The sequence below is a fragment of the Macrobrachium nipponense genome, chromosome 20 (assembly GCF_015104395.2).
Source record: "Macrobrachium nipponense isolate FS-2020 chromosome 20, ASM1510439v2, whole genome shotgun sequence".
Classification (NCBI taxonomy): Eukaryota; Metazoa; Arthropoda; class Malacostraca; order Decapoda; family Palaemonidae; genus Macrobrachium; species Macrobrachium nipponense.
The window spans coordinates 51,174,418-51,190,641 of record NC_061089.1 but is presented as its reverse complement, the minus strand read 5'-3'; the positions used below and the strand labels follow the sequence as shown (position 1 = coordinate 51,190,641).

At 39.4% G+C, this 16,224-nt stretch overlaps 1 protein-coding gene across 1 annotated transcript in view; it reads right to left on the bottom strand.

Annotated features, from left to right (window-relative positions):
* The window catches only part of LOC135220198 (integrator complex subunit 2-like), a 100,562-nt gene that overhangs the window by 40,640 nt on the left and 43,698 nt on the right, over nucleotides 1–16,224 (bottom strand). Inside the window, 5 exon segments of the mRNA XM_064257483.1 lie at nucleotides 1,630–1,816; nucleotides 2,512–2,660; nucleotides 3,417–3,600; nucleotides 3,820–4,020; nucleotides 6,629–6,801. Coding sequence (XP_064113553.1) covers nucleotides 1,630–1,816; nucleotides 2,512–2,660; nucleotides 3,417–3,600; nucleotides 3,820–4,020; nucleotides 6,629–6,801 — 894 coding nt within the window.

The following is a 16,224-nucleotide window of genomic DNA, read 5'->3' as shown; positions in this document are numbered from 1 at the left end:
TTGATAGCGGTTTTGGCTATGACGTCATCAAGGATGATGGAAGTGTGAGGCTGTTGATGGTACTCTTGCAGCCAAGATCAAGAGACTCAACCTGCTGTGGCATTTCCACTTTTTAAAAGGATGTGACAGTCCTGGCTCAAAGATGAAGAAGAAATTATTCTTCTCCTCTTGGCACAAGGATCAGTCACGAAGTCACTGATTCTAGCTTCCATCGGTCACTTGTTCGATAATTACAACTACTTTTTGTGCTTTCTATAATAGGGATGTAATAGGCCTGGCTCAAAGATGAAGAAGAAACTTCTCCTCTTGGCTCGAGGATCAGCCACGAAGTCCCTATTCTTCCAGGATTGCCAGGAGAACACACTGGCATCAAAGTCAGACAGTCACCTAAGCTTGTTGACGCCTAACCGGAAGGAGACAGAGGAAAGACATGAGTCTTTTCCACTATGTGACTGTTATATCTCCTAACACTTGTAATTTCTCTCAAAAACAATGTGCGTTCAAAAATCGCCAAATCCGAAAGCGAATTTGTAAAGTACTCTTGTACCTCGAAGAAGCGAAAATGGAAGCATGTCTCCATGTAGGCCACAGCTGTGATGTGGCGTCATGGCGGGCGCTATGTTTATGACATCACTAATCATCTCGAATGCGAAGCCAGCACTCGACAAGAAGGGCGAGGCTGTTGTTGTTATTCTTGTAGGCATAGCAACCTGACTCAAAAAGCTGCAGTGTTGCACTATCTTCTTCTCTACAGATGTTGACACATTCAACCGCCATTCAGTGCACATCAGGATAGAAGGGATATCCATCACGTGGGACCCTGGATGGCAGCGCGACATCATATAGCAAACCAACTGTCCTTCTTGGGTTGGTACTCCTGATAGGCCTAACACCGATCACACACCTCCATCATCTCTGCCCACGTATCTGGAACGAAAACAAGATGGCGATACACACCTCTCCCCGCAGGGAAAGGAGCACAATTAGTCATAATTACTTCCCAAAGCACATCCTGATATATCCAAGCTATGGATTTACAGGCAACCCATATGAATATGTGAAAATCCAAAGTACAGGCAACGAATTAACTGTACCTGAAGAGTTTCTGCACCTACGACTTACTACACGATGAATACCCCAATGTCAAAAGCGTCAAAGAAAATATACGGGCATTTATCTGCTTCTTGTGATATCCACGAAGTCTCGAAGCATGAGAAGGCTTCATGTTCACAATAGTGCCCGGGAATCCAAACATAATCAAACAACAGGTGGCAAACTAAACCGGCTTTAAAAGGACGGAAGCAAAGCACGTCCTCCCTTAAAGGTGGTAAGAAAATAACTAACGGGGTCACGAGTTAAAGATGGGTATGGGGGTGGCTCCACATGTCTTGTGACCAAGCACAGATGCCAATAGTCCCTTGCGTACACAATTATTTTAAATTTTACCGCTTTCCAGCTGGCGCTAAGTATTTATCCTAATGTTAAGACATAAGGTTTGTTTCGTATATGAACAAATCAGATAATTTATAAATCCTCACTTTTGTCAAAACTTTGAAATCTACTTGTGGTAATTAAAAAATACGCAGATTAACCTTGTATTAGTTACTAATTTAGATTCACATGCTTTACCTTTCGTGAAGATTTTTCTGTGAATATAGACTGCGAGAAAACTGCCATTATCTCCTCTTCTGATATTGGTTCATTGAAGGTATCTGTTGGTCCCCCTTTACTGGCCGGTAATATAATAGAGTTTACGTATACATCTATCAACTGCGGCATTACTGGGTGTAACGGTGTTGTTGAAGCACAGATCTGACTGGAAAGAAATATTTACATTAGAGTGAAAATTAAAAGTCAAATCCGTATCACAAGTTTTAATTATTCCTTAAAAATACTTTCACTACAAAGCCATCAAGCATATACTGCCCATATTTGTGGACTTCATATGTCCCCACCTGCCTTGATTTATTTAACAAAAATAAGAAAAGTGGAAGTAGCTCTGTGCATACATTTCATGAAGCCTCATATATTCAAAGTACCAGCCTCAATGATTACACCTTTTAGAAGTCACCAGGTTTTGGATTCACACTGCCCATTAACTTATACTCCCACTTTATCTTTCAAGCATTTAACCATTTAACTCGCATTTAATCTTTTCTTCTTTAGTAACTTTATAAACAATAGGTTCTTTATAACTTCTTGATAGGTGAATGTCCTTGCCACAACTCAACCTTTCCAGGTGTTATACACATGTAATCTTGTTTTATTGTACTGTATCCTTATTCATAGCTACTGTGACCTGGAAGCTGTTCAAAATGCCATTTATATTTTAAACTTTTGTAAACGACAATAAGTTCTCCAACAATTATATTAAAGTGATTTCCATTAGTCACTCATTTTCTTTTGGTTGTTTGAATGATGAAAAGTAGAAAATGGAAACCAACATGACATGCTACACAACAACCCTCTAAATTATTCAACAAACATACACAAATCACCAAAAATACTTACTTATATATCCAGTCTTTAATAGGTACTTTATGCTTAGTAAACATTCTACTTTTCAACTGATGATAAACACAATGAACTGGAAGAAAACCTGGTATATTGGCATTCAGACATGATGTGACAGGAACTTTAACAGCATGAGCAGTTACAACCTAATGGGAAAAAATTAATAACATGTAGAAGTTTTATTCACTATAAATATTTTCTATCTTTCTTGATAACAATAATTCCCAAGTTTTGAAGAACAATATCAAAATGGTAAACAGTCCTACAGAGTGGTTCATTCAAATCAATATAAACAGATCTGTATCAAACAACTTTAAGAATTCAAGTATCAAAATCACTCAACCTAGTATTAAGAAGATTTCACTACTATTATGAATCACTATCATTTTTATTCCACAATTAACCCTTGTAATTTTGTTACTTTTCTATTACACAACTATTTTTCCTGTTATTGGGAATCAATACAGGCAGTCCCCGGTTATTGGCGGGGTTCCGTTCCCAGGGGTGTGATAAGCGAAAACCGTCACTAACCGAAAGTCAGTGATTTATGGCACCGTAATGGCACTGATAACTGGTTATCGTCACCATAAGAACCCTTATGGCGCCATAAGGTGCCTTATGGCACCGATAACCGAAACTCATCCTGTTATAAATTGCCGATTTTATGGTGCTAGACAAACGCCATAAAACCGGACCACAGATAACCGGGTCCGCCAATAACCAGAGACTGCCTGTACTGATACATGCATGCATACTGACTTAATTACATAGTAAACTACTTCAAGCTATTGGTAAAAAGTTACACATTGACTTAATACGTTAGTAAATTACTTCAAGCTACTGGTAAAAAGAAACATAGAATGTACTGTATATGCAAGTTTGGAACTGCATCATTTGCTTACCTGTTCTGTAAAGACATCATGAGTAAAAATGTATTTGATTCGAGCAAGATTATTTGCCCGAGTGATGATTTTCATCCCAAGAGCTGCACTCACTAATTCAATGATGGCACTGAGTTGCTGGACATGGAAATGAATGGCCATGAGCAAAAGCATTGCACCAAAGGATGATGATACACCACTGGCCCTAAAAATGTGAATAACATAAGAACCAGACAATAATATGGGCAGGGTATAATAATAATTTGTTTTTAAATGGGGAACATGAACTGTAGAAAAAAAATTTTAAAATATATGGACAGATGAATGGGAACAGGATGAAAAAGGGAAAAGCAAGTCAATGTCAGTATCTTTCATTAAAATGATTAATTTTAAAAACATGATCATATATGCAAAGTAAACTCACCCAGCAAAATATGCTTCTTCTTTCACCAACCACTTGATCCACTCTGACGCCCTTCGTTCATTTTCTTGCAAGGAAATGAGTGATGGACAAGCAATCAACATACAAAGACCTGTACTAACAAATCGTACTCCCGCAGCTGAAGGCGGTGGATGACAAGTCACTAATTGTAACAAGAGGCCAATTTCCTTTTCTTCGCTGAATCTGTTTAAAATGCATCAAATGTTGAAGAGTAAACTAATTACATACAAAATTGTTCCAAATCAATCTTCTTGGCTCAAATTATTAAATTGTAGATAACCTTTTCAAAACAATCTTTCTTCTTAGCTTCAATTAATATATCAAAGAATTAAGAGCATGGTAAGTTCAATACAAATTATAGATTCATAACTAAAAGAACTATCTTAAATTTTGCATATATCCACTAGCATTGCACACACTCACTTCATTTTTTCCAAATGGCTACATAAGCATAAGCGTATGGCACCAGACTCCTGAACTCTTCAATTAACTTAATAAAAGTATGAAATTTTTATGATAAAATGCAATTTATATATACTCACCAAGGAATTACATAGCTATCATCTCATTTATTCGCTGCAGCTTAGATTTAAATTTCGTGGTAGCAACACCGATGTTATGAGTAGATAACCAGTATTGCCCCGACAAGATGTTATGAGTAGGTGACCAGTATTGCCCTGACAAGAGAGTTAAGAACAACTCGACAAACAATCCTCATTCTTTTTATGCTTATTTCCATCAGAGGGGAGCAGGGAAGCCTCCAATCACGTAATTAAGTACTTGGCAAATATGTAAAAAATTTTATCATAAAAACATTTTTATATAAGTAACTTACCATGTCATTTTTATTTAAGTAACTTCCCAAGTAATTACATGGATTTACCCCATATTGACGGGACTGACTTTAGGAGACCCAACTGGGCCAGAAAGCCACTCCACTACACATACTGATACCTGGAACAGGGAACAGGCTCGACGGAGGGGGCGACTACCCATGTGTAACCCACGATCTCCCTTGGACTTCCAGTGTGCCTCCTTCCAAGTTTAGGGGAATCTGACAGGGACCTTCCATTTAGGAGCATCGAGGGACTATTATCCACCTCCTCCACTGGAGAACACTTCACTGTTACAAGGTTAGCACCTGCTAACCCAAACATAAGGCTGATAATGGTATGGGAAGGAAGTGAGGGAGCCAGGCACAGAAGCAAGAGGATAAAATTAAAGGGCTGGTAGCAAGAGAGAACAGCAGGAAGAGCTGGCACTCAGCACCCATGTACCAAAACTGTGGATGGTGCTAGGCATGCAGCTTATAATGAAAATGCATGACTTAACTGAGACAAGCATATGATTACTAACAGGATCAACCCTGTGTTGATTCAAGCTCATCATATGCAAGGCTAGGGCAACAATCATGTACAGATCTTGGCTGTTGATAGCGTCTTCAGTAAAGCCCATCAGAGGTAAAATCTCTCCTGCTACATTGTACCCTTTTACTTAAAAAATTCTGGAAAGGAAAGGATCATAAGTATCTAAATTTACTGCAAATTCACTGTAGCAGTGAATGCTATGAAACGAAAGATGTGATAAAATCATATCAGAATTTACTAACTAAACAATGAAATACCGAGCTTGCAAGAAGTGCCTTGCAGAAATGTATGTCATTAGAATAATCATTACAGAAATAAGTTTGGTACCAAAGCAATGTTTACATTATCACACTGCTCGATAACGATGGTAGCAAAAGCATTGTCTACTTCATAACGCTACTCAGCAACACATTGATTACTCACTGCTGCATTCTCTTTGTAAAATTGAGTTAAACAAAAGATTGTAACGTCCTTACTGAAGCAGTATTCAATAAAAGCTCTGTAGTGAACGTAAATATCTGTCCAACAACAAATCAATGTTTATGTTATAGTCTGCCACTTGGCAAAGGATAGTTAATCAATTACTAACTGCAATTTCACTAAAGTGATCGATTGATATAGTACTACACTCCATTTAGAAACAACAAAACAAGGGAAAAACTCATCCTGAAGATTTAGGCTAAATCTAGGCAACTTCCAGCTTGAATACCGAAGTCTGATTAAATAACTGGCAAAAAATTAACAACTACTGCCGACACCTGATGTTATCACCATGAGTTGCAGAAATGGAATGAGGATTATTTGCCGAGTCATTCCTGACCCTCTTGTATGGGGGTAATACTGGTCACCTACACAGAACATTGGTGTCACTAGCATGAAATTTGAATCTAAGCTGCTGCAAATAAATGAAACTGATAGCCATATAATTACTTGGCAAGTGACTTATATAAAAATTCAAAATCTGATGAACTCTTACCTCATGAAAAATTAATGGGAGCCAATAAATGGTGACAAAGATGTCAGGGACCACTGGGTCCTAACAATCTTGTTCTCTACAAGGAGCAAAGCACTCTTATTCCAGACAAAGAGAAACACTATTCTTCTCCTTGGAAGGCATCAGACAGAGTACCTGGGCTTTTACAATGAAGTCTTTAACAAAGAATAATCCTACTGAGGACCAGTCTCTAGTATGGGACACTACAGTCAAGAATCAATTGAAAATAGCAACTTGAACATCATTAAAGATGAATGCAAAAGGATGAACAGATGAAATGCTACTAGAAGGGCTCTAGACTCACTAGCCATTCTACGACAGTTAAGGAAAGAGCTATCGGTGGAAATGGATAAAGGGATAGAACAGCTCTACAAACAGGAACAAATCATGAATTAAGGAAAAGAATATAACAAATAAAGTTATATCTTACTTCAAATTGGCTAGACTTTTGAGAGCACAATACAGTCTCAGTAATGCTGTGGCATATATCACTTGAGAGTCAGGTAATGTATCGTTGCTATTGAAGAGAAGAAGATTTCGCAGCCTTCCACTGAGGTATGTTCTGAGAGCAGTTAGTGCTGAAGCTTGGTGCTCATATTTTCTCTGAAAGAGGAAGATAACACAACTGTGCATAAAACAGAAAACTTAAAATACTTTCAGATATAAAATATGTCCCATACAAGTCTTTCATATACCCCACTACTGCAATAAAACCCTAATAAGGGGATGCTGATTACAGGGTGCATGTGCAGTAAACTTTAAGTCTCACTAAAAGTTCTTTGCAGAATTCTTTTAGCATCAGATGTAGTTTCGTACCTTGTGCTTTTCATCCATTGCCACTGATCTCTTTCCACTTACCTAGCAACATTTCCAATTCTAATGTAAGTGTCTTCAATCAAGCCCTAATATAATAATAATAACAATAATAATAATAACAATAATAATAAAAACAATAATAATAATAATAATAATAATGGTAATGAAGAACAGTAGGAGAAGGAAAACCAACCTAAGCATGGCATGGATAGACTATAAGAAAGCCTTCGACATGATACCTCACACATGGCTAATAGAATGCCTGAAAATATATGGGGCAGAGGAAAACACCATCAGCTTCCTCAAAAATACAATGCGCAACTGGAATACAATACTTACAAGGTCTGGAATAAGACTAGCAGAGGTTAATATCAGGAGAGGGATCTTCCAGGGCGACTCACTGTCACACTACTCTTCGTAGTAGCAGATTCCCATGACAAAGTACTACAGAAGATGGATGCCAGGTACCAACTCTAAGAAAAGAGGCAACAGAATCAACCATCTGATGTTCATGAACGACATCAAGCTGTATGGTAAGAGCATCAAGGAAATAGATACCCTAATTCAGACTGTAAGGATTGTATCTGGGGACATCAGGATGGAGTTTGGAATAGAAAAATGCGCCTTAGTCAACATACAAAAAGGCAAAGTAATGAGAACTGAAGGGATAAATAAACCTACAGATTGGAGCAACATCAAAACATAGATGAGACAGGATACAAATACCTGGGAATAATGGAAGGAGGGGATATAAAACACCAAGAGATGAAGGACACGATCAGGAAAGAATATATGCAGAGACTCAAGGCGATACTCAAGTCAAAACTCAACGCCGGAAATATGATAAAAGCCATAAACACATGGACAGTGCCAGTAATCAGATACAACGCAGGAATAGTGGAATGGACGAAGGCAGAACTCCGCAGCATAGATCAGAAAACCAGGAAACATATGACAATACACAAAGCACTACACCCAAGAGCAAATACGGACAGACTATACATAACACGAAAGGAAGGAGGGAGAGGACTACTAAGTATAGAGGACTGCGTCAACATCGAAAACAGAGCACTGGGGCAATATCTGAAAACCAGTGAAGACGAGTGGCTAAAGAGTGCACGGGAAGAAGGACTAATAAAAGTAGACGAAGACCCAGAAATATACAGAGACAGGAGAATGACAGACAGAACAGAGGACTGGCACAACAAACCAATGCACGGACAATACATGAGACAGACTAAAGAACTAGCCAGCGATGAAACATGGCAATGGCTACAGAGGGGAGAGCTAAAGAAGGAAACTGAAGGAATGATTACAGCGGCACAAGATCAGGCCCTAAGAACCAGATATATTCAAAGAACGATAGACAGAAATAACATCTCAATACGAAAAATGAAACCATAAACCACATAGCAAGCGAATGCCCGGCACTTGCACAGAACCAGTACAAAAAGAGGCATGATTCAGTGGCAAAAGCCCTCCACTGGAGCCTGTGTAAGAAACATCAGCTACCTTGCAGTAATAAGTGTACGAGCACCAACCTGAGGGAGTGATAGAAAACGATCAGGCAAAGATCCTCTGGGGACTATGGTCTAGAACGGATAGGGTGATACGTGCAAAAATAGACCAGACGTGACGTTGATTGACAAAGTCAAGAAGAAAGTATCACTCATTGATGTCGCAATACCATGGGACACCAGAGTTGAAGAGTAAGAAAGGGAAAAAATGGATAAGTATCAAGATCTGAAAATAGAAATAAGGATATGGGATATGCCAGTGGAAATCGTACCCATAATCATAGGAGCACTAGGCACGATCCCAAGATCCCTGAAAAGGAATCTAGAAAAACTAGATGCTGAAGTAGCTCCAGGACTCATGCAGAAGAGTGTGATTTCCTAGAAACGGCGCAACTGATAGTAAGAAAAGTGATGGACTCCTAAGGACGGACCAGGATTAGCAACCCGGAACCCACACTATAAATAACACCCAGTCGAATTGGAGGACTGTGATAAGAGCAAAAAAATAAATAAATAAAAAAATAAAAATAATAATAATAATTATAATAATAATAATAATAATAATAATAATAATAATAATAATAACATAATACATGTTTTATTCAAAATAATGGCTATTTCAGCCATGTTTATTTTGTATAGAAGTTTCTCTATTCTTATTACAGACTTTTCCTCTGTACGCAAATTGGTTATCAAAATGCCAAATGGGGCATTTTAATAGCAATGTTTCATCCTTAAACCCAGAAGGACATTGTCGGGTAAGTGTTGTAGGACTGAAATTCTTGCGGGAGTCCTACATTATATAGTGAACACTCCGGATTTGCGGACTCCGGATTCACGGATTTCTCTCAGGAACACACACCCCCATTATTCGCAGAAAATTTGCCTATTCGCGGTATTTTTCTATGAGAAATTTCTTAAAATTCCTGGGTTTTTTTTTATCCATTTCATCATAAGATGCACTTTTTTGTGATGAAACTATTAAAAAAAAAAAAAACAGGTACAGGCACCCCACAGTTACCGTCGCTTTCAGTTAGCGGCATTTCGGGTTTACGGCGCTTGTTAAATATACGTACATACATTCATAACTGGGTTTTCCACTCTATAGGGTTTATAGCACCACTGTCTGATTATCGGTTGCCTAGGCTAGGTGCTGAGACCGCCTCATAAAATACAAACATAACGACAATGCATCTTATACTCTGCTCTTTTAAAAAGTTATCCTTTACTTTACAGTGTCTAATAATCAGATGAGGGCAGAGGTGAGATTATTTTGCCGTATTCAACTCAATTCAGAGCAATTTTCTTGCTTCTATTTAAGGTAAATTAATCTTTAGAAATTCTATTCTTATGTGACAAGGTTATTTTTCTTTATATGAGGAGTTTTGAAATTGAAAATGGACTTAAATACATGAACTGGACTTGCCTAGAATAAAGATATGGAGGAAACGTTAGCAGTTTGAAAAAGGTGACTCTCTCTCTCTCATACTAGGCCAAGATTTACCAGTAAGTTCATTGAATCTGACACTAAAAATTTGTATACTACCAGGCAGACCATAGTAAATGGCTAGACAAATGAAATTCCACATTTTAATTAAAGAATTATTACAAAATAAGGTAAAATATCTGGCTGTGACACTATCTAAGGCATCGTTAACAAGTCTAGGGCACCATAAAGTGAATTGCGACGTCCGTACTTTTGAATTTCAGTTACACAAATTTCGCTTAGTGTCGGGCCCCAAGTAACGGAACCCCTGCCGTTAACTGGGGGATGCCTGTATAAAACATTTTTAGTGGGTTTCTCTTGAATTTTAATTAACAAAATATGCAGTTTTACACATTTTTATAGGGGTTTCAAATATTTGCATGTTCTAGCCATTCGCATGGGGGGGGGGGGGGGGGGGGGGGGGGTCTGGTACCCATCCCCTGTGAATATGGGGGGAACACTGTATATAGGCTGTTGCTCAGCATGGGGTTCTCAGCAATGAATTGGCTCAGCTGCTGATCCCCTGTTGGCTGATGCCTCAAGATCAGAGGTGAATTCTATTCTGACACTCCAGAAGTCACTCAGACTGTTGAAAGGGAAGGGAGCCTTTCCGTGCAGGATTCTGATTGGTTGGGGGAGGCAGTTGCATGATGTCACTACTTGCCGAATTGTCATTGGCTAGTTGCTGATGCGTGACGTTATGCCTGGTGTTTCTTGCTCTGAGGTGTCTTGTTCGGTGGTTGTATCTGGTGTGCTATTATTTAGTAATACCATGTCTTGGTTTAGACTTCTCCGTACACTAGTAGGCTTCTTGTCAAGGATGAGAATGGCTTCCAGCAAGCGTAGTCTTCTTGGGTCTGGGGCATTGCTGATGATGGTGGTGGATTGATAATGCTGTCACTGGATGGACCATAATTGTGACAGGTGAGGGCATGGTTCTTGATAGCGCCCTCTTATACGTGACATGTGAGCTGCACTGTAGTCAAGCCAATAGCATATAGCGCCCTCTTATAGGTGACATGTGAGCTGCACTGTAGTCAAGCCAATAGTATATGTTCAGGGACATCTGTGGAAAGGACATTGATATTGGTATACTACAATGGAATGCTTCAGGGGGTCTCCTGCAGGGGGTGAGGGGTTGTTCCTCATTATCAAGTTCCGAGTTCTTTTATTCTTGTAATGTACAAGCTTTATGCTTTTTCTTTCCTCGTGGGAGTGACATTTTCCATTACGATCTTCTTAATGGCATTCTCCTCCTCCTGGTACTTTGAGTGCACAAAGGCCTTGTAGTATAAGGTGATGGTATGTTTTTATTCTTCAGGTGTCTTCATTTTTATACCATTTCTCAAGAGCTTTCTTGATTTTATGGTTACAGAGCTTTTTAGAGTACTTGGGAAGCTCTGTCTAATTCTTGATGTGTGTCCTGCCAGGTGGAGCAGTGGGACAGGGCCCATCATACATAAGAGCTGACTGTGGTGCTCTTGAATCTTGCACCATTAAGGCACATTCCTAAATTAGTTTTCTTCATGAAGACAAAAGTCCTAAGGTTGTCTTCTGTCTTCAGAAAGAGTACATCAAGAAAGGGGAGCCTGTTGTCGGTGCCGAATTCTATTGTATAATTCAGCACGCTTCACTGCTGGAACGTGCGACAAAGGGCTTCAACCTCATTCTCTGTGTCCGCTTAAACAAAGATGTCCTCAATAAAGCGGGCATATTTCCGGAGGTGTTGGATCTGGGCGAAGACTCATTCCTTGACAGTGCCCATGTAGAAATTGGAAAATAGGACTCCTAACTGGGATCCCATCATTATGCCATCTTTCTACCAGTGCATATGCCCTCAGTGGGTAGAGATGGGGGCCATCTTCATACAGATATCTAAAAGGACTTGCAGTGATGACTCTGGGATGCTGAGGGGAGGGGTCGAATCATCCCTATAGACTCAGTCAAGGATAATTACATCGACAGGGACATTTATAAAAAAAGAGATTCCATATCAAGGTCCTGATGGTGCAGTGACTCTCTAACTGCGAGATGGAATCTGGCAGGAGCTCTATCTCAAGGCGCTTCTCGTGGGGTCTTGGCTTAGATATGAAGTGGCAATTAAGCCCACCTCTAAGCAGAGCATCTTGGTTGGGGGAGGGTCTGAAGTCCGTGAGGTTTATATAGCCTTGTGTGCATTGCAGAACTCGCACTTAACCTCCATTAAGAGCGATAAGCTTCTGCATGATGACTTTCATGTCGCACTTAAAGTCACCCCACAAGATTCCATCCAGCAGTTAGAGAGCCGCCGCACCAACAGGACCTCTGACGCCCTCCAGCCCCTACTACTTGCCGAGGACCTCACTGAGCGGGGCACATACAGGAACAGTATATGCACCCTTGAAATGAAGGCAGCAGCCAAGGAGTTGAAGCAGAAAGAGAGCATCACCATCCAGCGGGCAGACAAGACAATTGCTTTTGTCCTCAAAGAGACTGACGAATATCACAAGAAACTTGATGATATTCTGTCAGACTCCTCCAAATTCAAACAGCTTTCCCACAACCCAACTGATGATATCAAGTAGGATGCCAACAATATCATCAGCACTGTCAACACTGCAACTAATGCTGTGCATCTCCCCCCCAATCCAAGGAGATTTCAGATTAAGTTACCTATATGGTAACATTAAGGATTACAAAGAGGGCAATCCACTCCGCCTGATTATCAGCCAGATGCTCACACCTACTTACGGTTTGGCATAATGCCTAAACCATATTCTGACCCCCTGCATCCAATGTAGCTATAGTCTTCAATCATCTACCGAGTTCCTAGAGAAGATCAATGATTTCCCTGGCACTAGTACTATCACTTCCCTTGATATGGAATCGCTTTTCACAATTGTCCCCGTTGACAAAAATATAGATCTTATCCTTGACCGAGTGTATAGGGATGAATCGACCCCTCCCCCTCAACATCATAGTGTCATCAGTACAAGCCCTTTGGGACATCTGTACAAATAGGGCCCGCATCTCCACCCACCCAGGGCATATGTACCGGCAGAAAGCGACATAGCTGGGATCCCCATTACGAGACCTATTCGCCAATTTCTACATGGGCACCATCAAGGAACAAGTCTTTGCCCAGATCCAGCGGCCCCGGAAATATGCCCAGAACATATACAGGCATGATTACTATGTGGCTCACAGAGAGGATTTCATGTCACGTACAAGAGGGTGCTTTCATGAATCATGCCCTCACCTGTCACAATTAGACTCCATCCAGTGAAATCATCAACACCACCACCATCATCGGCAATGCCCCAGACCCAAGAGGACTACACTTGCTGGAAGCCATCCTCATCCTTGACAAGAAGCCCTCTTTGAATACTACTCAAGAGGCCTTCCTACTCCGCTACTAGCATAGGGAGAAGCCTACACCAAGACACGGTATTACTAAATAATACCACACCAGATACAACCACCGAACAAGACACCTCAGATGAAGAAACACCAGGCATTATGTCACACAACAGCAATTAGCCAATGACAATTTGGTAAGTAATGACGTCATGCAACCGCCTCCTCTAACCAATCAGAATCCTGCACTGAGGAGCCCTTCCCTTACGACAGTCTGAGTGACTTCTGCAGCGTCCACATAGGACCCTCCTCTGATCCTGAAGCAATCCACCAACAGGGGATCAGCAGCTGAGCCAGATAGTCAATTAGAATTTGTTGCTAAGGACCCCATGCTGTGCGACAGATTATATATATTGTAGGACTCCTGCAAGAATTTCAGTCCTACAACACCTGCCCGACGATGTCCTTCAAGGATTAAGGAAGAAACTTTGCAAGAGAGAGAGAGAGAGAGGAGACGAGGAGAGGAAGGAGGAGAGAGATGAGAGAGGAGAGAGAGAGACGAGAGAGAGAGAGAGGAGAGGAAGAGAGAGAGAGAGAGAGAGAGAGAGAGAGAGAGAGAGAGAGAATCCGATGTCCCCGAGCAAGAGGAATTTAGAATGAATCATTTAGTATCTTGTCGAATAGGCTTGATCCAATTTGTACTGCATTTTGTATAATAAATTCAATTTGACAAACACCACATTTTTTACATATATCCCTGTAAGGGAATTCTTCCCTAACAATGTTGTGTAGTTAGAATTATACATGTTTTGGTTTTTCCCATCACTAGTAGTTGGCACCCCTTGAACGGCTTCTGGTTGCGACTGAAACTAGATACGTAATCTTGACTATTTTCATTTAATACCTTTCTTATTTTGATTATTTCGTAAGCTGTTGTTTTGAATGATTATCCATTTTATCTACTATGTTTAACTATGACTACGACTCTATTACTACTATTCTATTCTCCTTGTCCCCCGCTACTTTACCCTCCTTGCCAACTCGTGAATCTTTCTTCGCCACCTCTTGATGACATTTTATTTAGACAATTAGTTTCTTCTGGTTCTGCTTCATCAAGCAACAGTGAGCTCTCGGGATATTACCAGTAAGGGCCATACAGACTTGTGTGAAATAATGTACAGCAGTTGATGACCGTCATTAGTGAAACACTGAAAATAGTCTCATCACCACAAACATACGCTAGTTTACAGCAGGAACCCAAACTACGTATTCACATCAGTTATCCGGAAAACTAATGTAATATCAACTAGCCCCCGAGAAATGCATACTAAAAATTAAGTATTGTCTATTGCTACAGCAAATCAGAATCTTAATGTTTTTGTTATTATATTGGTATTTTACTTCCACTTTTGATTTATGCCTTTTAATGGTTATGCTCATCTCTGCTGAAAGTGAAGGTAATTGGTGGTTATTAAATCAGAGAAAAGCCACTACACACTTTGGAACCACCATTTCCCTTACAATCCCCTATCTGGCATTTTCATAGCCAATTTGAGTTCAGAAGAAAAGTCAGTAATAAGATTAGAGAAACTTCTATATAAAAAAACCCACCCTCTGTATAGAGAACAATCTGAGAAACTAAAATGGGCATGTTAACTTTCTCAGATTGCCATACCTAGCACCCTTCACCTTATTTATTGAACCACTTTGATCTGACTCCCAAAAAGCAAACTGATCAGCTATGCTCTGAGCAGCAGGGGCCTAGAGCATTTGACAAGATCTGCTTCTTTCAAGTTATAAGCATATAGTACTACAGTGGGGCATCACTTAGTCGCAGATCTGCACTCACGGAATCAGCCATTCACAGGTTTTTTTCTTGGACCACTTCTCACGCTATATCGCTGGTATGAATCGCAGCATCGCGGGACAAACATATATAACAAACATATCTATTATCTATTCTATCTTATCTATCTACTATCTATCTATCTATCTATCTATCTATCGTATCTATCTATCTATCTATCTATCTATCTATATATATATATATATATATATATAGATATATATATATATATATATATAGGCTATTTGTGGAGTAATTTCATATCAGTGAAATCAACTTTTATCTATGCGAGGCCAGCCAGCTGACAAAATGTATGTAAGTATGTGAAAATCAAATTATGGTAGCGTTCACAGCAAGATTATCTTTCGAAATTTTAATAGTACTAATCGTGGTAGTAATAATGTTTGGAATATACGTAACATTCATTTTCAATACAAAATACCATTGCTATTCTGGTAGTAAATAATAGTTTAGAATGATCATATGTACTCTGCAATGTTAGGGGTTTGTGGCAGCGATGAAGCAAATAAAATAAACCTATCCTTTTAGGCTACGTGTTTAGGAAAAACATGACAGAATCGACTTGGGCGACTTAGTTTATTTTGATATTTTCAATGGTACAATAACTATCATTTGTTGTACTACTAACACCATCTTCACATAAAAAATGTACGGTTGCTAGTGCTAGTACGATGAGCGGATCTGTTGAGTCCAATATTACTAATTTTGCATTTTTAATGCTACCTTTCATTTTCTTGAGGTAATTAGCAAGAAAATTTTCAATCTAGCATCTGGCAGGAAAACTTGCATTTGTTTTTTTTCAAATACTCTAGTCATATGTATTTTGACATCAAATTTGTGTAATGTTAGGTTGAATATTTCTTTTATTCTACTATGTTTGATATATCATGTAAGAAAAAAGAACAAAATCTTGCAAAACCATTTTTAGGAATTGGACAGAATAGGTTCGAAATCTTATTAGGATGAACATGTTAAACATAATGTACCAAAGTTCCACACTGTGT